The 25,430-nt window shown below is 41.2% G+C and overlaps 1 protein-coding gene across 1 annotated transcript in view; it reads right to left on the reverse strand.

Moving 5' to 3' along the window:
- The window catches only part of GBE1 (1,4-alpha-glucan branching enzyme 1), a 304,814-nt gene extending 279,909 nt beyond the window's left edge, over window positions 1–24,905 (reverse strand). The window contains 3 exon segments of the mRNA XM_089331383.1: window positions 24,114–24,361; window positions 24,363–24,740; window positions 24,801–24,905. Of these exon segments, the coding sequence (XP_089187509.1) occupies window positions 24,114–24,361; window positions 24,363–24,740; window positions 24,801–24,905 (731 nt within the window).
- Window positions 24,906–25,430: the final 525 nt, after the last annotated feature.

Genomic DNA, 25,430 nt, shown 5'->3' on the forward strand with positions numbered 1-25,430 from the left:
TGCTGCCCAGACCTATCACAACACAAAGACATCTAGTATAAATTAGTGTGTCCTTTCACTCTTTATAAGTTAAGTTTTTCTGCAGATTTCTGACAACCAGATACACAGGAGAATGAAAACAAATGACTTAGAGCCTTGTCAAAAACATCATTAAAATGAATCCTTAATTGTTGGTATGACAACCACCTAAATCTGTTCGATCTAGAGTTAGCATTGTATTTACTGTCATTTTTATATAAGAAAATCTACAATGCAGTGTGTTCTTAAAATATCTTTTCCTTTTCAGAGCTTACATAAACTCCACACACTAAGTTCTTACTTTTCTCCAAAAGAATTTCATTATAATTATTTCAAATTAAGGAAATAAATAGCTTCATTATTCCCTCCCATGCTTCCAACTGAATGAATTATATCTGCCTATAACTAAGTCTGTGTCTTGATTCCCAGAAATACTGAAATATTTAATGTTCATCTTCCTAATCTGAAGGTAACACATTTTCAGAGATTTACACTATGTGTGTTTTAGGCTTTCACAGTTCTTACATTTAGTGGCCCTCAAAAACCATCATTCCCTAATTTCAAACATGTAGCCACCATTATTACTCCATCAAGTGATCACTAGTTTCATGATTGCATTAGGAAATTACAACAAATTTCTACTGTAGGGACATTACCTAAGAGTGTTGAAAAACACATACACATAGTTTGCTTAATATAAAAAACCTATATTCTCTTAAAAACACATCACAAACACTAAAATATGTATAGATAAAATAGATTAAAAAATGTCTTAGGGAATCAACCAGATGAACCTGATGGCAACCAGTCTAAGGTATATGATTAAGCCCAAGATCAATTTTTTTTATTTATTTTTTAAGGAATACAAATTTCATAAGTACAGCCTTAGGAATAGAGTTAATCTTCCCACCATACCAGCTCTCCCACCCCTCCCTTTCCTCTCTCTCCCTTTGCGAGTCCCATTCTCCATTAAGATTCATTTTCAATTAACTTTGTACACAGAAGACCAACTCTACACTAAGTAAAGATTTCAACAATATGCACACACACACATACACACAAATTGTTTGAGAACTAATTTTACTGTTAATTCTCAATACAACTCATTGAGGATAGAGGTCCTTCACAGGGAGTGAGTGCACAGTGACTCCTGCTGTTAATTTAACAATTAACACTCTTATGTATGATGTCAGTGACTACCTGAGGCTCTTGACATGAGCTGTCTAGGCTATGGAAGTCTTTTGAGTCCACAAACTCCATCAGTTTTTGGACAAGGCCATAAGCAAAGTGGAAGTTCTCTCCTCCCTTCAGAGAGAAGTACATCCTTCTTTGGTGGCCACTTCTTTCCACTGGGGTCTCACTCACAGATATCCTTCATGTAGAACACTTTTTGCCACAGTGTCTTGGCTTTCCATGCCTGAAATGCTTTCACAGGCTTTTCAGCCAGACAAGAAGCCTTAAGGGTTTATTCTGAGGACCAAGATCACTCTCAAACACTCACACACACATATACCCACAGAAAAAGAGAGAAAGAGAGAGAGACTAGCATTGTGGCACAGCAGGTTAAGCTGCTGCTTGCAATGTTGGTATCCCTTACAGAGCACCAGTAAGTACTGGCTGTTCTGCTTCTGATCCAGCTCCCTACTAACATACCTAGGAAAGGCATCAGAAGATGGCCCAAGTATTTGACCCCTGTAACCCATGTGGGAGATTTAGATGGAGTTCTGGGTTCCTGGCTTTAGCCTGGACCAGCCCCAGACACTGCACCATCTGGGAGTGAACTAGCACATGGAAGATTCTCTCTGTTTCTCCTTCTCTCTGTGTGTCACTCTGCTACTCCAAATAAATAGAGATACTGAGAGAAAATGCTAACTAGGAATTAAAATACTTTTTAAAAAATTTAGAACACAGAGCCAATATAAGTTATACAGCACCAAATCTGGCTATTTGTGTGTGACTTATTCAAATTTGTAATATTTCCTAGGTTATAACTGAACTCTAAAAATTGAAATAATTGAAAAACACAATGTCACTGACATATAGCAGTTAACATCTGTATGAAAAATATCTTTGATGCCATAAAATATTAAGTGCCTAAAACTTTTAATATTTATTTTATTTTGAGCAAAAAGTTACCATCAATGTAAAAATGGCTGTCAATAATACATAATAATCAGTAGCATTATAAGCTTGAGAAATGTTTATTAGTTCAACAAAATCCTTGACTTTTTTTTTACACCAAAGAAAAACTGCTCAGACCTGGAGTGAATCATGAGGTGATAGAACCTTGGTAGTATTTAAAAGCATAAATTCTGTTTTAAGCTTTTCTACTCCACTTGAGAAAGAGCAATGATAAAATTCCCAAACGTCAACACAGATGGAAGTTGAGAGGAACAGCAATGAAATTTAAAATGCAAAAACTATAATCCAAAAAAAGAAATAGATTTTCTTTCTCCTTCCTAACACTATGATGACTATTCCCAAAATGATGAAAATTCCTATTTATCCTCTTTGTTTGTATACAAAATCAGCACAATGAATGGAAAAATATTTTTTCTTACACAAGATATGATAAAAAGCCACTACATACATACAAACACATATTAATATGTGTGTGATATATGCAAATGTATAATGCATATTTATAATATAACTAGAATCCTAATTTTAGTTTAGCTTTATGTCTATATATTTATTTATTATATATTTATTTTTATTTATTATTTATTTATATAAAACCCAGAATCTTTTTTTTTAACTTTTATTTAATGAATATAAATTTCCAAAGTACAGTTTATGGATTACAATGGCTTCCCCCCCATAACTTCCCTCCCACCTGCAACCCTCCCCTTATCCACTCCCTCTCCACTTCCATTCACATCAAGATTCATTTTCAATTCTCTTTATATACAGAAGATCAGTTTAGCATACATTAAGTAAAGATTTCAACAGTTTGCTCCCACACAGAAACATAAAGTGAAAAATACTGTTTGAGTACTAGTTATAGCATTAAATCACAATGTACAGCACACTAAGGACAGAGATCCTACATGAGGAGTAAGTGCACAGTGACTCCTGTTGTTGACTTAACAAATTGACACTCTTGTTTATGGCATCAGTAATCACCCTAGGCTCTTGTCATGAGTTGTCAAGGCTATGGAAGCCTTTTGAGTTCACCGAATCTGATCATATTTAGATAAGGTCATAGTCAAAGTGGAAGTTCTCTCCTCCCTTCAGAGAAAGATACCTCCTTCTTTGATGACCTGTTCTTTCCACAAAACCCAGAATCTCTTGAAAACCTTGATATTATAATAGAGATGTTTCAAAATCTTCTTCAGTGTAAGCCAGAAATGCCTGATGAGAGAAATTTGTCTTTGTTTACTAAACTTTCCTCATTAGAAACCCAAATCGTTCTAGAGTTTGTTATTATTATTAAATTCAAAACCTAGGTGCTATTTCGAAAGCTTAACCTAGAGTGGTATCTCTTTGCAAGTCAAAATCTCACCTAATTCAGGATCCTGTGAGATGGTACTCCAGCTAACCTGATTCATTCACTTTTAAGATACCTCCCTGGGGCCGGCGCCATGGCTCACTTGGCTAATCCTCCACCTGCAGTGCGGGCATGCCATATGGGCTCCGGGCTCTAGTTCTGGTTGCTCCTCTTCCAGTTCAGCTCTCTGCTGTGGCTCGGGAGGGCAGTGGAGGATGGCCCAAGTGCTTGGGCCCTGCACCTGCCTGGGAGACCAGGAGGAAGCACCTGGCTCCTGGCTTTGGATTGGTGCAACGCCGGCCGTAGTGGCCATTGGGGGGTGAACCAACGGAAGACCTTTCTCTCTCTCTCTCTCTCTCTCTCCCTAACTCTGTCAAAAAAGAAAAAAAAAAGAAAAAAAAAAAGATACCTCCTTAAAAGGGCAATTTCCTACCTATAAATGAACTTGAAGACTTTAACTCAGTAAATCAGTCTCTTCTCATGTGAATGCAGTTGTTCAGGAAAATGCTATGTATGACTTCAAAGTTCAGTTGGAAAGTTACAATTTGTATTCTTTGAAAAAATGAAGCATGGTTTATAACCAAGAAAACTGACACATTTTAAATAAAAACAAAAACTTGCATGTCTTCTACTTAGTGATAAAAATGAAATAATTTTTTGTGAGACATTAACAGAACAAATAAAAGCCACAGATACCCCAGTGTTCACTATGCCACAAACACTGAAAGAAGACATTTCTAAGAAATCCGCATAGAATTTTTACAGTGAAGGTGAATGAAGCCAGTAAGGATATAAATTACTATTGACCTGCTTGGAAAAGCATGTTGGGCCTGAGGCAAAAGAAATTTTTTAAATAGGAGAATGTTCTAATAGAAAGCATGTTAAACAGAATTGCCCGAGGACTGTTAGGAAATGAAAAATTACACTAACTGCATTGGGAACAGCAACCTGATAAAAGCACAATGCACAAATTACAATCTTCTTCATGAGCAGTATTAGACACGAGAAAGGTTAAGCTGTATGTGAGAGAGGTTTTGCCCACCACAGGCCACTACATGATAGAAGAATTACTCTCAATCGTTTCCAGGGACCCACTAACAACTACAGTAATAAATATTTCTAGATTTCTAATATTGCAGAACAACCTGGACTAGACCCCCTAGCCAATATATTTGCAAAACATCCCTTAAGTGCAAACCACCACTCAAAGTTCTATAGAAAACAACAAAAGACAATTAAGTGTTCCCTAACTATAGGCTTCTCTTCTTAAATGAAAAGCACTCATCGAGCATCCAAGACATGCTCAGTGAGTCAGCAGATATTGGGCAGCAATAGTGCACAAAACACAACACTAAACAGGGCAGGGAAATAGCAACTCACAAGAAGAGTCTGTTTGATAACTCATGAGGGCAAATACTTCTTTAAACAACAGTGTTTTTACTGTGTGATTACCAGGTAAACTATTAAAGACTCAGAGTTCATGCAAAATAAATATGAAGTGTAAACACTGAAGAAACTGACATCTATTAGAAAAAAGAAAAACAAGTCATTAAGAAATGAACATGAAGCACAAGGCACACACACATTTACACATGCACACGCACATGCCCACGACACTGTCACTAGTTTTAAATGTGATAAGAGAAGCAATCCCTTCAACCCCCCTCTCTTGCAAGCAGAGATCAACTCAGGAATAATGCAAGTCATAATGAGTCACCACACATAAGCAAGAGCCTTAGGACAACAGAGTTAGGAACAGCTGTGATTTGGGCTGGGTCCAAGTGAAGTTGGAACATCCAGAGAGGTCCAGGGCTATTAGAGAAGAGAGCAGTCACCTGATATGTCAATTTATTAAGGACCAGATTTATTTTAGCTGGCCCAAGTCTTGGTTTTGTGTAGTGCTTTTGCTTCAGGAGATGGATGTAATGCATTTAGCATAAGTAAATATGACATAAATAAGAACTACCTAAATGAAAACAGCAATGTGGACTAGCTGTGACAAATAATTTGAGGAAAACATGTCCACCTACTCAGCCTCAGTTAATTAAGAATGTAGCATGTCTCCATGTTCACATTTAAAATACCATCCATTTATTTCTCAAGTGTTTTTTAAAAAAAAAAAAAAAAAAAAAAAAAAAAAAAAAAAAAACTACCAGCCAATAATTTCTGAGTTTCTTTCTTAGTCAAAGTCAGATTCTCTATGGGTCTGCTGCACCTCTGTGAGGAACAGGGAGCTGACTGAATCTTTCTACTTCAATTTTCCCCTTCAACCTCTCTGTGGAGTCATACCAACTCTTTCTGTAAAAGCCCCTCTTTCAAACACATAATCTCAATATGTGCTATCTAATAGGGTAGCTACCAGCCACATACTGTTATTAAACACTTTAAGTATGGCTACTCCCAACAGAGATGTGCTTTAAGTGCAAAATACACATCTGATCCCAAAGATCTAATATGAAAAAAGAAATTTATTTTATGGGGTTTTTAATCTATTTTAATGCTACTAGAAAATTTTAAATTATGTATGTGGCACATATTACTTTTCTATAATACTGATCTAGGAAAGATACTTAGGCAAAGGTAGTCAACATTCATTTGCTTGCCTGGCGTTCTTCCAACCATGTGACACTCACTATAATGTCCCCTGACTCATTCAGGAATGGGGCCCCCTAGCTAAATAAGGAAATACCTCACTGCTGCTAAAAATGTTCACTAGTCCTTCCAAAATGGGATTATCTGTTATAAAGAAACATCCAAAACATTATTATAAACTATGTCAGAGGCTTCAGTTCTAACCTAACATGGCAATTCTTACACAAGTATATTTTGTAATTTACCATTTTTGCAAGTAAACTTTCATGTTAAGTAATAAAAGTTACGCATAAGGTTGCGTAGTATCCCTGTTTTAGTGAAGATTAATATTTTAGCTATATTATTTGACTCATTCTGAAAAAGTTTCATAGATTTTGAAGACTCATTCCTAAATTTTTAGAAAAATAACTAACAATTTAAGGTAAAGGTCATTTGAAACATACCCTCTCCTTCCTTAACAGAACAAGTTAATCTTTCATCTGTATTCCAGTGAACTTTGTGGAAAACTACCTACTATAACTGTGTTTACATATCTAATTGAGCTCCTGTCAGATAAGAAAGCTATCTTACTCATATTTGTTCTGCTATCACAATGAAAAATACCTGCAACAAACAGAATGTTATAAAGGATATCTTCAATAAAAAAAACTGTGACAGACATCTATGCCTAGTCACTCTGTATGTTTTATGCTAAAGACCAACATGCAAGGTGGCATTTGGCTCAATGATTAAAATACTCCTTGGGGGGCCGGCACTGTGGCTCAGTGAGTTAAAGCCCTGGCCTGAAGCACGGGCATCCCATATGGGCACCGGTTCTAATCCCGGCTGCTCCTCTTCTGATCCAGCTCTCTGCTATGGCCTGGGATAGCAGTAGAAGATGGTCCAAGTCCTTGGGCCCCTGCACCCACGTGGGAGACCCGGAAGAAGCTCCTGGCTCCTGGCTCCTGGCTCCAGATCAGCGCAGCTTCGGCCGTTGCGGCCATCTGGGGAGTGAACCAGCGGATGGAAGACCTCTCTCTCTCTCTCTCTGCCTCTCTCTGTAGCTCTGTCTTTGAAATAAATAAAATAAATCTTAAAAAAAAATACTCCTTGGGACACCTGCAACCCATATCCAAGATTCTAGGTTCTAATCCCAGCTCTGCTGATTCCAGCTTCCTGCTAATGTGCACTGTGGGAGGCAGCAGATGAGGGCTCATTTACTTGAGTCTCTGCTACCCATATGGGAGACTCACATGGAGTTCCTGCCTCTCACCTTTAACCTGGCCCAGTCCTGATGGTTGCAGGCATTTGGGGAATGAACAAACTGATGGAAAAGTTTTGTTTCTATCTCCCTTTATCTCTCTGTCTTTCAAATAAAATAAAAATACATTTTATTTTTAAATTTAAATACCCATAAGCAACTGTGAAATACAGAGTAGATTTAGGAAAAGGCAATTTTGATCATACTAACACTAAAATTTTTTCACCTAAAATAAAAATTAGAAATATCACTGTGACCAACAAAAATTAAATAAATTGGCTAACAACATTGGTATATGTATTACTTCCAAAAATTTGGACTACACAGCTACACCTTAAATATTTACAAAATGTAAGTTAGCCCTTTGCTAACTCTGGTTGGAAGAGATGCATGGGCCCACACAGACCCCTTGATACTCACAGTATCCTATGGAAAGAGTAGCATCAGCATTACCTGGAGCTTCATAGAAACACAGTCTCTGACTTCAATAGACATAAAGCAGTGACTTGCAAATTGTAGCAACAATTCCTATTATTGTGAAGATGATGATAATTTATAATCGATACAGTTGAGAGAAGTCATTATTAGATGTTTAGTTCCTCAGATTCCTCACAGTAACTTATAATTAGAGAATAAGCATTCCGGAGTCCATGTTGTAGCACAGCAGGTTAAGCTGCAGCCTGTGATGCCAGTATCCAGATGGGCTCACGTTTCCATTTCAGCTCCCTACTAATGATTCAGCAGAGGATGGATCAAAGTGCTTGGGCCCTGTCATGCAGATGGGAGACCTGGATGGAGTTCTAGGCTCCTAGCTTCAGACTTTCCCAGCCCTGGCCATTGCAACCACTTGAGAAGTAAACCAGTTGATGGAAGATCTTTCTCCCTCTTTCTCTCTCTCTTTCTGTCTTCCCCTCTTTCTCTGTAACTCAACCTTTCAAAAATATAAATATGTCTTTAAAAAATAGGATGAGCATATTCTCAAAAACTCCATTTTTTCTGCTTAAAGTTGGATATATTGTCAGCTATGTTATCCATAAAATTTTCCAAATTTTAACAAATAAGTGGACCAACAATTTGCAGTTTTCAATATCTAAAAAACTGTTTGGAAACTGTCATGTTCTCCTTTCTAATATATTTATAGCTCAATAAACATTGATACATATCAAAATATGTATTTAACATTGAAATAAAACAGAGGCTAATTAAACTAGATTAAAAAAAAAGAAAAAGTATTGCAAGATGGCTGACTAGGGAAAATACATGCTGATTTTGGCCAGCGCCATGGCTCAATAGGCTAATCCTCTGCCTGCAGCGCCAGCACCCTGGGTTCTAGTCCCGGTCCGGGCTCTGGATTCTGTCCCGGTTGCCCCTCTTCCAGGCCAGCTCTCTGCTGTGGCCCGGGAGTGCAGTGGAGGATGGCCCAAGTGCTTGGGCCCTGCACCTGCATGGGAGACCAGGAGGAAGCCCTTGGCTCCTGGCTTTGGATCAGCACGGTGCGCCGGCCTCAGCACGCCGGCTGCAGCAGCCATTAGGGGATGAACCAACGGAAAAAGTAAGACCTTTCTCTCTCTCTCTCTCTCTCACTGCCTACTCTGACAAAAAAAAAAAAAAATACATGCTGATTTTGACCAGGGGAAGATAGCAGAAGAAAAATAGGGGGAGTGTATTCCTAGAGGAGAGTTGGAGAGAAGTTTGCTCATACTTTAACAGTAGAAATTCTACAGAAAGAAGATGGACGCCATGGCACAGTATGGAAAGTATGCACACACAGCAGCAATGGGGAAACCACCCACAACTCCTACAGCTAGGGTTGGAGGAGATGGCAGGTTCTGAGAGACAACCAAGAGCAGACTGTGGTAGTCCTTGTCACTAGTGATACTTAATGGGAGGTAACCTTGTGGACCATGCTTTGAGTCCAGCCTGGAGCCCTAGTCTGGGGGCAAGGTACCTACCTAACGCAGTAGAGGAAAAGCACATTGCTTTCTCCCCGTCTCCCTACAAGGGTTCCTGGTGAACAGTGAGGAGAAGGCACCATCTCGAAACCTGTAAAGGTTGCAGCAGCTTGTGCATGTGCAACAAGGGGATTTTACCAGAGGGAAAAATCCATGTTCCACATTGACTTTGGGTCTGGCTGGATGGGTTGACAGGGGTCTGGGTACCCACTTAGGTAGGACTGTGAGGTATTCCCATCCCCTCAAGCTATCAGTCTCTGGGGCTCAAACTGCCAATGCAGAGTATCCACAGAGAGCTGGCTCTGGGAACGTCTCTGCTCTCCCTGTGCATAGGGCAGACACACAGGAATGAGAGTGGATTCTCTGTACCCCATGAATGCGGGAGCATTGTACACTGACTGTGGGAATTCTGTGACTCCATGATAGGCTGTGCAGTGTTACTGAGTCTCTTGACAATCACTGTATTTGACTCCAGAGGCTCAGAGCTCCCTGACTCCCTAGGGTGGGTCACTGCAGAGGGTTATGTGCTCACACTGAAGACTGCACAGATCCTTTACTCATGGGCCTGTGCGGGTGGAGGGTGTACACATTGTGGGCTAACATGGACACTGATCACCTTGGAAAAAAGGTGAGATTTATGGGATATTATCAAATGACCAAACATACTTGTCCTTTTTTTTTTTTTTTTTTTACAGGCAGAGTGGACAGTGAGAGAGAGAGACAGAGAAAGGTCTTCCTTTTGCCGTTGGTTCACCTTCCAATGGCCGCCGTGGCCGGCGCAATGTGGCTGGTGCATCGCGCTGATCCGAAGCCAGGAGCCAGGTACTTATCCTGGTCTCCCATGGGGTGCAGGGCCCAAGCACTTGGGCCATCCTCCACTGCACTCCTGGGCCACAGCAGAGAGCTGGCCTGGAAAAGGGGCAACCGGGACAGAATCCAGCGCCCCGACCGGGACTAGAACCCGGTGTGCTGGTGCCGCAAGGCAGAGGATTAGCCTATTGAGCCGCGGCGCCGGCCACATACTTGTCTTAGGAATTCCTGAAGGCATAGAAAGACAGAATGGATTAGAAGGCTTATTCAATGAGATAGTAACAGAAAACTTCCCTAATTTGGAGAAAGAAAGGGATATCCAAACACAGGAAGCACAGAGAACTCCTCTAATGAGCACGATCAAAAAAGATCCTCACTACGATATATTATAATCAAACTTTCAACAGTAAAACATAAAGAAAAATTCTAAAAGGTACATGAAAGAAATATAATACTCAGTAATTTAAAAAGGAACAAATTATTTAACATTTGCAACTTGTAGAGACGTCTAGAGTATTTTGTTGAGGGGTGGGAGGAGAAGGCAATCTTAAAAGCTTATATGTTTTAGATGATTTAATTTCTGTAATTCTCAAAATTAAAAAATTATAGATATGAATCATACGACTGGTTTTTAAAGGTTACGGATGGGAAATAGTGGTTGTGTGACTCTAAAAGGATTTCCTTTGTGATGATGGAACAGCTCTGTATCAGCATTGTGGTGGCAGTAACATAATACATACATGCATTCATCTCAATGGTGAAGAAGGATAGAGACACACAAATAAACACATGCAAAAACTACAGAAATCTGAATAACATTTGTAAACTGTACCAATGTCAATTTCCTATTTTTGACAAGACACAAGACATTACCTCCGAGGCAAGTTTGGTGAAGGCTACAGAACTTTTCTCTCTATTCTCTTTTTACAAGTTCCTGTGAGGTTATAATTTTAAAGAAATTTTTAAAAATCCAGACCAATACAATTTGCAATTCTCTAAACATCCTTTGCCATATTTTTAAATTTCTTGTAACTATAAAGGTACTTTGAACTTGCTACAAACAAGCCTCAGTTTTGATACTACTCTTATATCTCTGTGCCTCCTGCTGATGTGTTATATTTGTAAATGTTGCATTGATAGCATACAGTTTTCAATAAAAGGCACCTTGAGGAACTAAAGCAAAAAGAAAACCTATTAGTTTCACTACATACCTATCACTAGTAAGTACAATTCAAACAACCAAAACAGCACTGCCAACTGAAACTGTCAAGAGGACAGAGGATTCCCAGGTGTAATGAACAAACAACCTGATAAAACTGTCAGAGGGACTGGGCATTTGACTCTGCATTAAAGACAGTACTTTGGATGCCCACATCCAGATTGGAGTGCTTGATTCAAGTCCCCATTAGTCTTCCAATCCAGCTTACCATTCAAACATACCTTGGGAAGGCAGCAGGTATAGCTCAAGAACTTGGGTCTCTGCCACCCATGTGGGAGACTTGGTTTGAGTTCCTGGCTTTTAGCTTCTGGCTTCTGCTTGACCCAGATCTGGTTGTTGTGGGCATTTTGGGGAGAAAACCAGCGGATAAATGGTTTCTCCCCCGCCCTTCTTCTTGTGTGTGTGTGTGTGTGTGTGTGTATCTGCCTTTCAAATAAAATGAAAATAAGTAAATGAAAATATATTTCAGTATCAGAGTTTCAAGTAGAAAGAGTTGCAAGGAAGAAAAAACCACAGAAATGACAATTATGAACTCTGTGAACCTACAGTATTCTGGAACAACAGCCAATCCTCCTGAGAGAGGAACAGTAAAACAACCAAAAAGCAACAGTAACTCAGACATTTGTCACTTATGATCTCCACTTAGTAAAAATAGAATGATCATGAATAATAACAAGCTCATAACCTCTTAGGAAAGAAAACCAGTACGACCTGGATACATCATTAATTTTCTATTCTGACATCAAAGAAGAACCAGATTATTCCACAATCTGCCCTTTAATCCTGTTGTCAAAGACAAAACACTAGATTAGCCTCTAATGGAAATCCCATATTTATATGAAATGTCTGCCATAGGTATGTACAGAAGAATTATAGTTACATATTTTAAGCTTTAAAAAGAAAAGCACAGAAAGGTGTCAGAACTTCATAATGTTACATATGTTTGGACAACAAAAACAAGTAATAGATACAATTAATTTAGTTCTCCCTTCCTTTAAATCCAACAAATATTCTATTATCCAAATAATGTAGATAAAGCCGATGGGGCCACCACTGTGGCACAGCAGGTAAAGCCATTGCCTGGGAGGCTGGCAACCCATATAGGCACCAGTTTGCTTCCAATTCAGCTCTCTGTTAATGGCCTGGGAAAAACAGCAGAAGATGGTCCAAGTGTTTGTTCTCCCATGTGGAAGATGGGGAAGAAGTTCCTGGCTCCTGGATTTAGTCTGGCCCAGCTCTGGTTATTCTTGCCATCTGGGGAGTGAATAATCAGCAAATGAAAGATCTCAATCTCTCTCTCTACCTCTCCCTCTCTCTCTGTAACTCTGATTTTAAAATAAATAAATAAAGTTTCTTTTAAAAAAAAGACAAAGTTGATCACTTTTTCATGAACTCAAGACAATGTGGACAAATTATTAGAAATTAACAAATGCAGCCAGTGCCGCAGCTCAATAGGCTAATCCTCCGCCTGTGGCGCCAGCACACCGGGTTCTAGTCCCAGTCGGGGAGCCAGATTCTGTCCCAGTTGCCCCTCTTCCAGGCCAGCTCTCTGCTGTGTCCCGGGAGTGCAGTGGAGGATGGCCCAAGTGCTTGGGCCCTACACCCGCATGGGAGACCAGGAGGAGCACCTGGCTCCTGGCTTTGGATCAGTGCGGTGCGCCGGCCTTAGCACGCCAGCCGCAGCAGCCATTGGAGGGTGAACCAAGGGTAAAGTAAGACCTTTCTCTCTGTCTCTCTCTCTCTCTAACTGTCCACTCTGCCTGTCAAAAAAAAAAAAAAAAAAAAAGAAATTAACAAATGTATTTCTTCTCAAGATACTTTCATATTTTTAAAGAGAACACTCTACGAAATTACAGAAAGAAGATAATGGAGCTCCCCAAGTGGCTAAAGAGATCAGGTCATTGTGTTACACAGCAGTCAAAAGTTTCTGTATTTCACCAAGAAACAAATCCAGAAAAATACAGATCATCAGATCTAGCAAAGTGAAGGCCATGAACCAGGGTTGTGTTATTGAGGGCTGTAGCTTTGGACTTTCTCAAGAGTAGAAATACCTGGACTCTGCCCAGAAAAATTTACACAAAGATGTGATGTCACATGACTATAAGGTGGTCTTGCTGGGGCTTTTCATCATTTGCCAGATGTAGTCTCCTCTTTGGCACAAGGGAAAGAGCCCTAGGAAGCTGTGATGGATAAGATAAAATGACATTTCTCAAGAAAATGTTTGTACCACTTAAATTTTGATGATCCAAGCACACCTCCAGCTAAGGATGGCCATGGGATGGTTCTGATCAGTACACAGAAAAAACTAGATCGAGGTTAAGAGAAAGCTAATACATATTTTCCCAAAACAGACATGGTAGGCTGGCACATTTCTATTGGGACCATAATAGATGTAATGTTGAGATATGCCCACTGATTGTCTAAGAAAAATAGAGACCATATGCTAAGGATAATAGAGTAGAAAAATAAAGATGGAAGGACCCATACTAAGGTCCAAATCACTCACCTCCACATTCTTTGTGAGAGATACAAACCTCTATTTCTGTAACTCACAGTTTGGAGCCTTTTCTGTTAATTGAGAGTGTGTTCAGTTTTCCGTTACATGGACCTCAATGTATAACTGATTTTATGACATTTCTATAACAGTATACATATCAATATTGTGAAGTTAATCATAATTAAATATAACCTATGGTCAGGTATTGATTTTTCATAAAAGCATAAATAGATTGAGGATTTTAACTATGATATGAATTGTAAAACAAATCATTAAATTCTTACTTGATGTCTATTCAGAAAACTTCAAGTTTACCTATATAAGATGTATAGTGTTAGACATAGATTCTGAGTACTACATTTTGAATCATAACACACACACACATATATATGTATATACATACACATATACATATTTATTCTTGTAATTTTATCCCATTATAGTTAAATGAATCTATTGAAATGCAGACAAATATTACACTCTTTTGCTGTTTTAAAAAAGATTTATTTATTTATTTCTAAGTCAGAGATTTATAGTGAGGGAGAGACAGAGAAAGAGATATTCCATCTGCTGGTTTACTCAATAAGTAGCCACAACAGCCAGGTCTGGGCCAGGCTAAAGCCAAGAACCAGGAACTTCATCCAGGTCTCCCACGTGAGTGACAAACGCTTCGGCCATCTTCCACTGCTTTTCCCAGGCCACTAGCCAGGAGTTAGATCAGAAGAGGAACAGCTAGGACATGAACCAGTGTCCACAAAGGATTCTAGCATCACAGGCAGTGGTCTATCTGCTATGTCACAATGCCAGCTCCCCATTCTTTTGCTTTATACATCTTTTGGCAAACCCAAAACTATTCAAATTAACTGAAATCATCAAATTTCAACAAAAGAGAAAAAAGAGGAAAAGGCAAGACATTGGATGTAAAAATATTTTCATTCTGTATAAATATTTTTCACATATAAATCATGTTCAGACTCCACTGCAATAATTATATCATTTTTCAAACTTTTCGGTTGCTATTATATATTTTTTCTTCTATATTAGTCTTATTTTCAAAGTTACTTCTGAAATTAGTAAACTCAGTATGCCCATTCTTCTAACCATCCACAGTTCAGGAGGAAGAAAATCCCTGCAGCTATTTTTTTTTTTTTTAACAGGCAGAGTGGACAGTGAGAGAGAGAGAGAGAGAGAGAGAGAGAGAGAGAAAGGTCTTCCTTTTGCTGTTGGTTCACCCTCCAATGGCCGCCGCAACCAGTGCGCTGTGGCCGGCGCACTGCGCCTATCCGAAGGAAGGAGCCAGGAGCCAGGTGCTTCTCCTGGTCTCCCATGGGGTACAGGGCCCAAGCACTTGAGCCATCCTCCACTACACTCCCAGACCACAGCAGAGAGCTGGCCTAGAAGAGGGGCAACCGGGACAGAATCCGGTGCCCCGACCGGGACTATAACCCAGTGTGCCGGCACCGCTAGGCAGAGGATTAGCCTAGTGAGCCACAGCACCGGCCCCCTGCAGCTATTTCATGCCCAAGAATATGAACACTTAGCAAACAGATGAAAGGAGAGAAAAGACAGAAAAGGAAGATCAAGAGAACAGTGATTGTGAATTTCTGCAGGCCAACATTTACCTCTCTCAATATAGGGAGCATTGTGCTCATTACATCCCAGAACTCATCTTGCCTTCAGCTTACAGTAAACTGGCAATTGCTTTATCATTTCTTGCCAAATTAAGGATCAAAGTTTAAACATATTCTTCTCCATCTCTATTATATTCTGATTAAAATTACCACCTGCCTCATCTCATTTAACAATTGCTTCTACTAGGAAAAAGAAGGAATCTCTAAAAGTGAAGACATGGTTACAGCAAAGCAAAGAGTTGTAGGGAATTACCAGTTGTGGCATTTAGCTGATATCAGATTGCAGAATACGGCATTAAAAACCTAAACAACCTCCTGGAAATAATATTCTTGAGAGGTAGTTTTCTAATAATATTATCATCATCAAGTTCTTGTTTGCTTATGAGCATCTTTTCATCTTTACATACATTCTGGTCCTCCAGACACCCAATGAAGTAGGTTCTATCCACTTTTATGGCAGAAGAACCTGACGTTCACAGACTTTGATCAATTTATCCTGGATCTCAAAAAGTTAAAAAATGATTATGTGAGCTACAATTCAAGTCTTGTTTTGCTACTGTACTTTGCAATATGGTCACTCAGCAATATTTTATATGTTTTCTTTCCATTTCACATGTAATGAAACTAAATTTAGAATCTAAATTATTTTGGTCACTTAAACATCAAAAACAGTCAAGTTCTACAAGTTAGTCATCATGACTTAAATAATGTCAAACAAGCTATAACCAAATTATATAATAAATCAATGAATGTAAGTTATACAACAAGTTTAATGTGAATTTTTACCTTTTGTCAAGGAACTGGGTTCCTGTTGCCCTAAACACAAATCTGAATGGAGCTTCTTTTTGATATTAAACACAAAGGAACCCTGGATTCAAAACAGTGGTGAACATGTACTGATGAGCAGACTGATCACCACAAGAAGAAAATCTATTCTTTATTTAACCAAAATAAAAAATAAAAAAAAAGCTCACTTTAGAATGAAAGGTACCAGGTAGCAGTAATTTTCTCCAAAGAACACACTTTCATGTTTTCCTTTAGCCCCTGTAAATGTATAATCGAAGTTCAATGCATGCTTTCAAATAGCAGCAGCATGATAGACCTCTCAGTCTAAAACTGCAGCACCTTTCACAGGGACTATATTATCATCTCAGTGACTAACTAGGACCCAGCTTGGTGGGAGCTGAAAGGAACCTGCTAAGAAATTACTGCATGAAGTCATTTCTCAGGAGGTGGTACAGCAAGTACCAGGGCCTAAGCTAAACCAAAATGTTCCATCAGGTCATGATAAGTGACTTTGAAGATGAGCAGGGGTCAGAGACTCTTGACCATCGCTCTAAAGAATTCAGGGGGGACTCTGGCATTGGTACAGATCTCAGCTGCAAAGGGCAAACGAACCTACCAGTACAGAGGATCAGGTCATGCACATCTTGTAATCTTCAGACTCTTCCTGCTTTCTAAAAATTACTGACATTTTGATTTTCTTCAGAGCCCACAACTTGGCCAGGTGCTGAGAAGAAAGTGCACCACTCAGCTCTGATTTAATACTTCTGTGCTGTGAGAATCACTTTTTGGTGTGGCTGCTGACATGCCAAATTCAAATAACTTTTCAATTCTGATTACATACCAATATAAAAAGTATTTTTATTTCTAACTAAGTAGAGATCTTCGCTCCAATAGAATCCAGAGCTTATAAAATCTCTTCTTTCACATTTGGGCATACATATTAATATCAGATTTTTCCAAACTGACTTTTCCTTCAGAAAGTAAACCTTTAGTCTGTGTGAAACACAGAAGTATCTAATGAAGAACTACCTTCTTGATTGAACTATTTTCTTCAGCTCTTAAGTATATATCCCCTTCTTTAGAACATGATATAAAACTCCTAGCAGCTGCTCCCATTCATGGTACATCCTTCTTTGTAACATTCCAGACATCTTTAGCTTAAAGTGAGTTGATATTAGGTTCATAGTTATGACAGAAGGAAAAACAGAATCAGAAGATCATTGACCAAATGATCATTTGCTCATTCAAACACACTGAGCATACACTACCAGCCAGGTCTAATCCTACAGACCGATACCTACAACAGTGAATTATCAATATAGGCATAGTGCTCACTCACAGGAGCAATCCGGTAGAGGAAACCAAGAATAAAAAGAGAATGATATTGCAGTGAATTAGCACCTGCAGGATAGGGAATTTCAAAGTGGTAGACAAGAAGGGGAGACCTTCATTCATCCTAGAGAAAAAAGGCAGGGAAGGCACACAACATATCTCTAAGCCACCTCTTGAAGCATGTAAGGTAATTTACAAGATAGAAGCAAAAAATGTATCAAGCAGAAGGCATGACCTGTTTAAAAACATAACTAAACCCAGAACCATTCCAAAATATGTGGCTCCAAGACAGGATAATATGTCTGTAAACTTTCAAGCTGATACTCCTTAAACATTTGGTAAGGAACATTTGCTATGACACAGATAAGTTATTTTATATTAATAAAAGAAATATAAGAAAATTTTCACTTATTAGTTCACTCCTACAAAGCCGAAACAGTCGCTCTACGGACAAAAGCCTGCACACATTTCTGCCTGAATCTATTCTGTCTTTTATTTAGTGATTTTTCTGGAACACTCAACCTCTTTTGTGTATATACAAAATAAGAAATGAAAAAATTCAATATTCAAGAAAAAAGTATACAAAATAAACAGATATTATGGTTCTAACTTATTTTGCTGGTATTTTCTGATCCTGAATTGCCCCCCTGTATGTCCCAGCTGTTCCTCTGTCTGCAGGCCTTGATAGGTTAGACAGTATAGAGGAAGAGGATGGGTGCTAAGACAATGCTAAAAAAGTCACCAGGGACCATATAAGGCAGAGAACCATGTGGGTCATGAGAACATCTACTGTACCTTTAAAAAACAAGCCATTATTGAAAAGGCTTAAGCAGAGAAGTATTCTAATTAGGAATGCCTACTTAACAGTTCTTTCTATTTGTGTTGTTCACTGAATAGGAGTAGAGGAGACAAAGTGAAGATTTGAAAGGAGGAACATTACCAGGCTGTGTTTGTAAGGCTAGAGACGCTAATAGCTTGAAACAGGACAGCAATGGGAATGCAGACTGCTACCTACTTGACAGAGTTAAGAGTTACGATTGACTAGACTTGGAGACATGAAGAAAGGAAGAGACAGGGATAATTAAAAATAAATCTTGGCTGAGGCCGGCACTGTGGTGCCCTGGCCTGAAGCGCAGGCATCCAATATGGGCGCTGGTTCAAGACCCGGCTGCTCCGCTTCCGATCCAGCTCTCTGCTATGGCCAAGGAAAGCAGTAGAAGATGGCCTAAGTCCTTGGGCCCCTGTACCCACGTGGGAGACCCAGAAGAAGCTCCTGGCTCTTGGCTTTAGATCGGCGCAGCTCCAGCCGTTGCAGCCAACTGCGGAGTGAACCGTCTGATGGAAGACCTCTCTCTCTCTCTCTCTCTCTGACTCTCCTCTCTCTGTGTAACTCTTTCAAATAAAATAAATAAACATTAAAAAAAAAATAAATCTTGGCTGGGGCCAGCGTTGTGGTGTACCAGGTAAAGCCATGGCCTATAACACCAGCAACCCATATAGTCACCAGTTCAAGTCCTGGCTGTTCCATTTCTGATCCAGCACCCTGCTAATATATGTGGAAAAGCAGCAGAGGATGGTCCAAGTCCTTGGGCCCCTGCATCCATGTAGGAGACACAGAAAAGGCTCCTGGCTTTGACCTGGCCCAGCTCCGGCCATTGCAGCCATCTGGGGAGTAAATGGATGGATGGACGTCCTCTCTGTGTGTGTCTCTCCTCTCTCTGTAACTCTGCCTTTTAAATAAATAAATAAATCTTAAAAACAAACAAACAAAAAAGAATAAGTCTTGGGCAGGGCTGAAGGAACAGCATTGTGGTTCAGCAGCTAAAGCCACCACCTGCAATGTTGGTATCCCGAATGGGCACCAGTTCCTGCCCCTACTATTCCGCTTCCAATCCAGCTCCCTGCTAATGGCCAGGAAAAAGCAGCAAAAGATTGCCCAAGTACTTGGGTCTCTACCATCCATGTGGAAGACACAGATGGGGTTCCAGGATCGTGGCATCAGCCAGGGTCATTACAGCCATTTGGAGAGTGAATCAGTGGATAGAAGATCTTTCTAACTCTCTGTCTCTCCCACTCTCTCTGTCACTCTTTCAAATAAATAAATAAATCTTTTAAAAGTTGTAAGTTTTATGCTTGAGTCTTTGGTAGATACAGATATAATACACCGAGAATATAAAGAGATCAGTTTGTGTCCCGGCTGTTCCATTTCTGACCCAGCTCTCTGCTGTGGCCTGGGAAAGCAGTAGAAGATGGTCCAAGTGCTTGAGGCTTTGCACCCACATGGGAGACCAGGAAGAAGCGCCTGGCTCCTGGCTTCATTATCACCTTAGCTCCTGACATTGTGGCCATTTCAGAAGTGAAGAGGAAGATTCTCATTCTCTCTCCTTTTCTTTGTATATGGTCTTTCAAATAAATACAATAAATCAAATCTCTCTCTCTCTCTCTCTGCCTCGAACTCTTCCTTTCAAATAAATAAATAAATCTTTAAAAAAGTAAACTGAAAATTGATCTTTATAACAATTAATAGGAATAGGAGAGGAAGGAAGAAGAAGGGTGGGAGCATAAGCAGGAAGGAGGGTGGGGTGGTAAGTACCACTATGTTCTTAAATCTATATATATGAAATAGATGAATTTTGTGTACCTTAAATAAAATCTTAAAAAGGGGGAAAAAATGGACATCACTAAATTATCATTTTGTCTATGAACTTACTGAAAACAATTTCAGTAGAATAAGATTAATTCCACCTCCAGCACATACCAGTTATGTGAACTTGACCAAATCTCTGTTTTTTCATCTGTAAAACAAGGAAAACATCTGCCCTGCATACTTCGTGGTTTTTCTTTTTTTTTTATGAGTTAAATATCATAACCTATCTGTACCATAATCAGATAAACTTTAAACAGAGGGTCTGGAACCATTATTGCAATTGTGCTGCTCAGCTCAGACTTCACAAATGTCAGTTCTCTGTTCCATCCATATGGCAAGCTGACATGCACTGGCCAATACATTGTGCCAGCAGAAGAGAATGACTGTTGGGCAAAAACTTTAAGAATGAATGTCATAATTCAACATCTTCTGTATCCCGTGCTACTGCCTTCAAAGAAACATGTGTCAAAACAGATTCTTTCTAAACTAGAGTGACTGCTAAGAGGAGAGTATCATGGCTGACTCACGCTGGCCTGTAATATAGGGAATATTAATATTTTAATAGCACTAAGATTTTGGAATTATGATCACAACAGCTAACTGCAAAGTAAACGATGAAAAGAAAAAGGGAGGCAATCAATGAAACATCATAGAAGCAGTCTTATACACCAAGGTACTGATTATTTTATGGCCCCAAATAATCCATAATCCCTCAAACTTGATTCAAAAGTCTAAGGAGAAGATAAAATGAATATCAAACATACAAAATCAAGTAAAGTGACAATGTTTGGGGGAGGTTGAGACAGTTAATGAAAAGAACTTGCCTCTCTATCACTCTTCCTATATTTTATTGCTTGTACCCCAAATTGCCCTCACTCCTTAGGATGCATACTCAGCACCTAAATGTTTGACCATAGACATGCTGCTCAGGTGAGATACTAGATATCAAGGGGAAATGAGAGTGTCTGAGTGTGTTTGTGCTGCTAAAACAAAACTGAGACTGAGTGATTTACAAAGATCAGAAGTTTTTCTCACAATCCTGAAGGCTGGGAAGCCCAAACTCCAGATGCTAGCAGTCAATATCTGGTGGGGGCTGCTCTGTTTTCCAGATGGTGCCTGTAATGCTGCCTCTTACAGAGAAGGGCAACCCTGTGTCTTCACAGGGTAAAGGGACAAAGCTGCATGAAGCCTCTTTTATAAGGACTGTAATCTTGTTCACCACAGAGGAGATTTCATGGCCTAATTTATCTCTTAAGAACCATCACATTGGCCACACCTGAAATTTGGAGGGGACACAGTCAAACCATAGCAAATACACAACCGGGACCAGATTCGATGAAGAATAAATATTTTATTCCTCAAGTGTTAACAATAAATGTTGCTGCTGCCAAATGCCAAATTACCATTCGATATGCCTAAATGGAACATGTGTCCTGGAAAATGGCAATTACTCAGAACCTAGGCCAGAAGCAGAATCCAGGTCAGAGCAAGTGAGCCCTAAGGACCCACTGGACCAGACTCTTCACCAAGAACACTCAATTTCTTCAGACTTCCTTCTTCTGGCCTTTGTCCTCCTCATTAGTTCTGACAACCATGAAAGAAAATTAGAACTGTTTCAATCACAACGGACTTGAAGCCGAGTACATGGAAGAAATACAGAACAAAAAACATTTGTGTAACCATTTCTAAAAGATGGTCAGAGAAACACAAACAATGTCCACATCTCTTCTTCTGAAAACGTCTTGCCATTTTGCAAAGCATGCAAGTAAATCACTGTCACTGTTACGATCATACCAATAAAGTCTGACTACCATCCTGAGTGCCTTTTTTGCTCTAAAATGTTTTCACTAGTTCTAAATAAAATCCAAGATTTAACTACGAAGATTATGTGCCGCAAATTCTGAAAACAATTTCAGAGGACACCAATGGTTTGTATAAGAACATAATCACCTGATTAAGTGGGCAACAGTAGAAAGTGGCTACTTGAAGGAGAGTCAGTTCATTCGGATATACGAGCACTGAAATGGGAAGTAAACAACTTCATGTCCCTTTCCAATCCTTAAAGAAGTCCTTTGCTCCTAAGAATTCCTTAATATGGGGCTGGTGCTGCGGTGCAGCAGGTTAATGCCCTGGCCTGAAGTGCCGGCATCCCATATGGGCGCCAGTTCAAAACTCGGCTGTTCCACTTCCAATTCAGCTCTCTGCTATGGCCTGGGAACACAGCAGAAGATGACCGAAGTCCTTGGGCCCCTACACCCACGTGGGAGACCAGGAAGAAGCTCCTGGCTTCAGATCGGCACATCTCTGACTGTTGCAGCCAATTGGGGAGTGAACCATCAGATGGAAGACCTCTCTCTCTCTCTCTCTGCCTCTCCTCTCTCTGTGTAACTCTGACTTTCAAATAAATAAATAAATCTTTAAAAATAAAAACAGTTCCTTAATACAAGTTTTGCTGGAGTCAATACAAGTAATACTATCAAACCATGACTTGAACTAAGTTGGTTTTGTATTTTCAAACTCCAAATCAATCCATTTTCATTACCCCCAATGCTTCTTCATGCCAGTAACTAGCTACTAGTTGTTGGTTTTGTTCACTTTTTTTAATTAAAAAGTTGTGGACTCCAATTAAAACACCGAGACTGGGTCACCGCTGTGGTGCAGCAAGTTAAAGCCCTGGCTTGAAGCGCCAGCACCCCATATGGGTGCCAGTTCTAGTCCCAGCTGTTCCTCTTCCAATCCAGCTCTCTGCTAGGGTCTGGGAAAGCAGTAGAAGATGGCCCAAGTCCTTGTGCCCCTGCACCCATGTGGGAGACCCAGAAGAAGCTCCTGGCTCCTGCCCTCAGATCAGTGCAGCTCCTGCCATTGCAGCCTTCTTGGGAGTGAACCAGCTGATGGAAGACCTCTTGCTCTCTGTCTCTACCTCTCTAACTCTTTCAAACAAATAAACCTTAAAAAAAAAAAAAAAAAAAAAAAAAAAAAAAAAAAAAAAAAAAAAACCAGCCGAGACTGTTAAAAAATCTCAAAGCCTTCACAAATGTATCTAATTAATATAACTAGTCCAAAGCTATCCTAGTTTTTCAAGCTATACCCTTTTGTTGTTATTGCTGTTGAATTCATCAGTATTCTAACACCAGTAACTAAAGTGTAGCAACCCAAGATGCTACAGCCTGATGGGAGGCAAGCTAAAGTAGTATCCTGCATTGGCTGCCTACAAGTTTGCCTTCTCCCTCCTGCCTTCCTCCTTGGAAAGGCTGTAGGAAACACGAGGCAAGTCGCTGCAGCCATTCACCAAGGTTGGTCCAAGAAGTTTCCTAACGTTCCCTGACAGTAGGAATAGGACATGGGAAGAACAAAAGCGAAACGGCCTGGAGAATCAAAGAATCCCGACAAATCACACTGCTGGTCATGAATCAAACCGGAAAGTTTTCAGCGGGCAGTCACAAAAGCCGCGAGTGACGCCCCCTGCCAATCCCGCAGGACCCGGGGGACAGCGGCGGTGCGCGCCAACGTCGGGGACTCTGCAGCGGCCTTGCCTCCCTCCCCCGCACACGCCGAGGACCCGAGTGTGGCGGCCAAGCACGTAGCCCACGCGACAGGGCCGCTGTGCGAAGGGAGGGAGAGGCGAAGAGGAAAGTTTCTGTCACAGCTTCCGCGCCCACTCCTGCGGCTGTCAACACAGTAACTTCCCAAGCGCACGCGTGGGGAGTCAACCCGACGCCCCGCCCCCCGAGGTTGCTCTCCTGAAGGGTTTGAGGGCCACCGCGCGGGAAGGCCGAGGGGCGGAGCCGGCGCGCGGCAGGGGCGGGGCCGGCGCGCGGGAAGGCCAAGCAGCGGCCCGAGCGGTAAGCCCGCTCCCGGAAGGCAGGTGGCCTATCACGGAGTGGGGATTAGGTCGGTACCTGCGCTGAAACTCCACAGCGAAGGGCTTCAGGTACGGGTCCATCTCCAGGAGCCGGGCGAGTTCGGGCACATCTGCCAGGGCGGCAGCGAGAGCCGCCTCAGAGATCTTGGCCTGCGGTGCCCGAGCCGGCGGAGCCGCCGGAGCCGCCGGAGCCGCTGGAGCCACTGCAGCCGCCATCTTCCGCCGCAGCCCGCGTAGCCGAGGCCCGAGAGGGTCGAGTGCGGCCTGAAGGGGAACCGGAGCGCGATTCCGGACGAAGGCGGCGAGGGCGGAGCTGGAGGGCGCTGAGGCGCGTGGAGGCGAGCCTAGAAGAGCCTAGGCGAGCTGCAGCTGCCCAGGGCCCTTTATAGCCGCTGAGAACTCCGCCTGCCCCCTTCTCCCCCCGCCAGCGGGGAGGAGCGGGACCCCGGGTGATCCCCGGGCGCACGTCCCGAGCGCGCAGGAGGCGCCCTGGCCTCTCCGGCCACTCACGCGGCTCGCACCTGGAGACCGCGCGGCCCTGCCCTTTCCTCTCCCCAGCCTCTTCGCTTTGCTGCCCCGGGCCACCCGAGTAGGCGGATCCCGAGGTGACCTCGCTCAGCCTAGCCAGCCCTCTTCCTGACTCACTCCTGCCTCTGGCCAGACCCTAGGCTTTGCTTACTTTAACAATTTCCTGATGGCATCCACTTCTGATAGATGTAGTTACCTTCCCTTCCTTCTCTAAGTTTGGAGAATTTCTTGTTAGTGCAGTGTTTGAAACAAGTATTGAAAATGAAGTTCCCTCTCCAAGGTTCGGCTTTAAGTTTGCCATGCCCCGTGATTTTAACCCAGAGACATGATTCTTGCAAGCCATTGATGTTCTTTCTGTTGCTATCTCAATTTTTGAGGGCTGAAAAGTGAAAGGAGGAAGATATTTAAATTCCTCCTACAGTCAAAAAAAAATCATTTGTATTTATTTATAGTTGTAACAAGCTTTTCAAGGGTTGAACTGTCTTTGATAACACAAATGATATGGATAGGATCCTTAAATTGGAAGCAAGCACTGCCACTTAAGTAACAGTGATAAGGCAAAAAAGTGTTTTTCCTCTTGGCTTAGCTCCCAAGTGGGAATTTCCTTCTGTTCTTACTCTCATCTAGTTCAGTGATTCTGTTTTAAGAACATAGAATTGGGGGGTGGCGCCGGCCATGGCTCACTTGGTTAATCCTCCGCCTGCGGCGCCTGCATCCCATGTGGGCACCGGTTCTAGTCCCGGGTGCTCCTCTTCCAGTCCAGCTCTCTGCTGTGGCCCAGGAAGGCAGTGGAGGATGGTCCAAGTGCTTGGGCCCCTGCACCCAC

This window comes from Oryctolagus cuniculus, chromosome 4, assembly GCF_051225735.1.
Source record: "Oryctolagus cuniculus isolate XC-2025 breed Fujian yellow rabbit chromosome 4, ASM5122573v1, whole genome shotgun sequence".
Classification (NCBI taxonomy): domain Eukaryota; kingdom Metazoa; phylum Chordata; class Mammalia; order Lagomorpha; family Leporidae; genus Oryctolagus; species Oryctolagus cuniculus.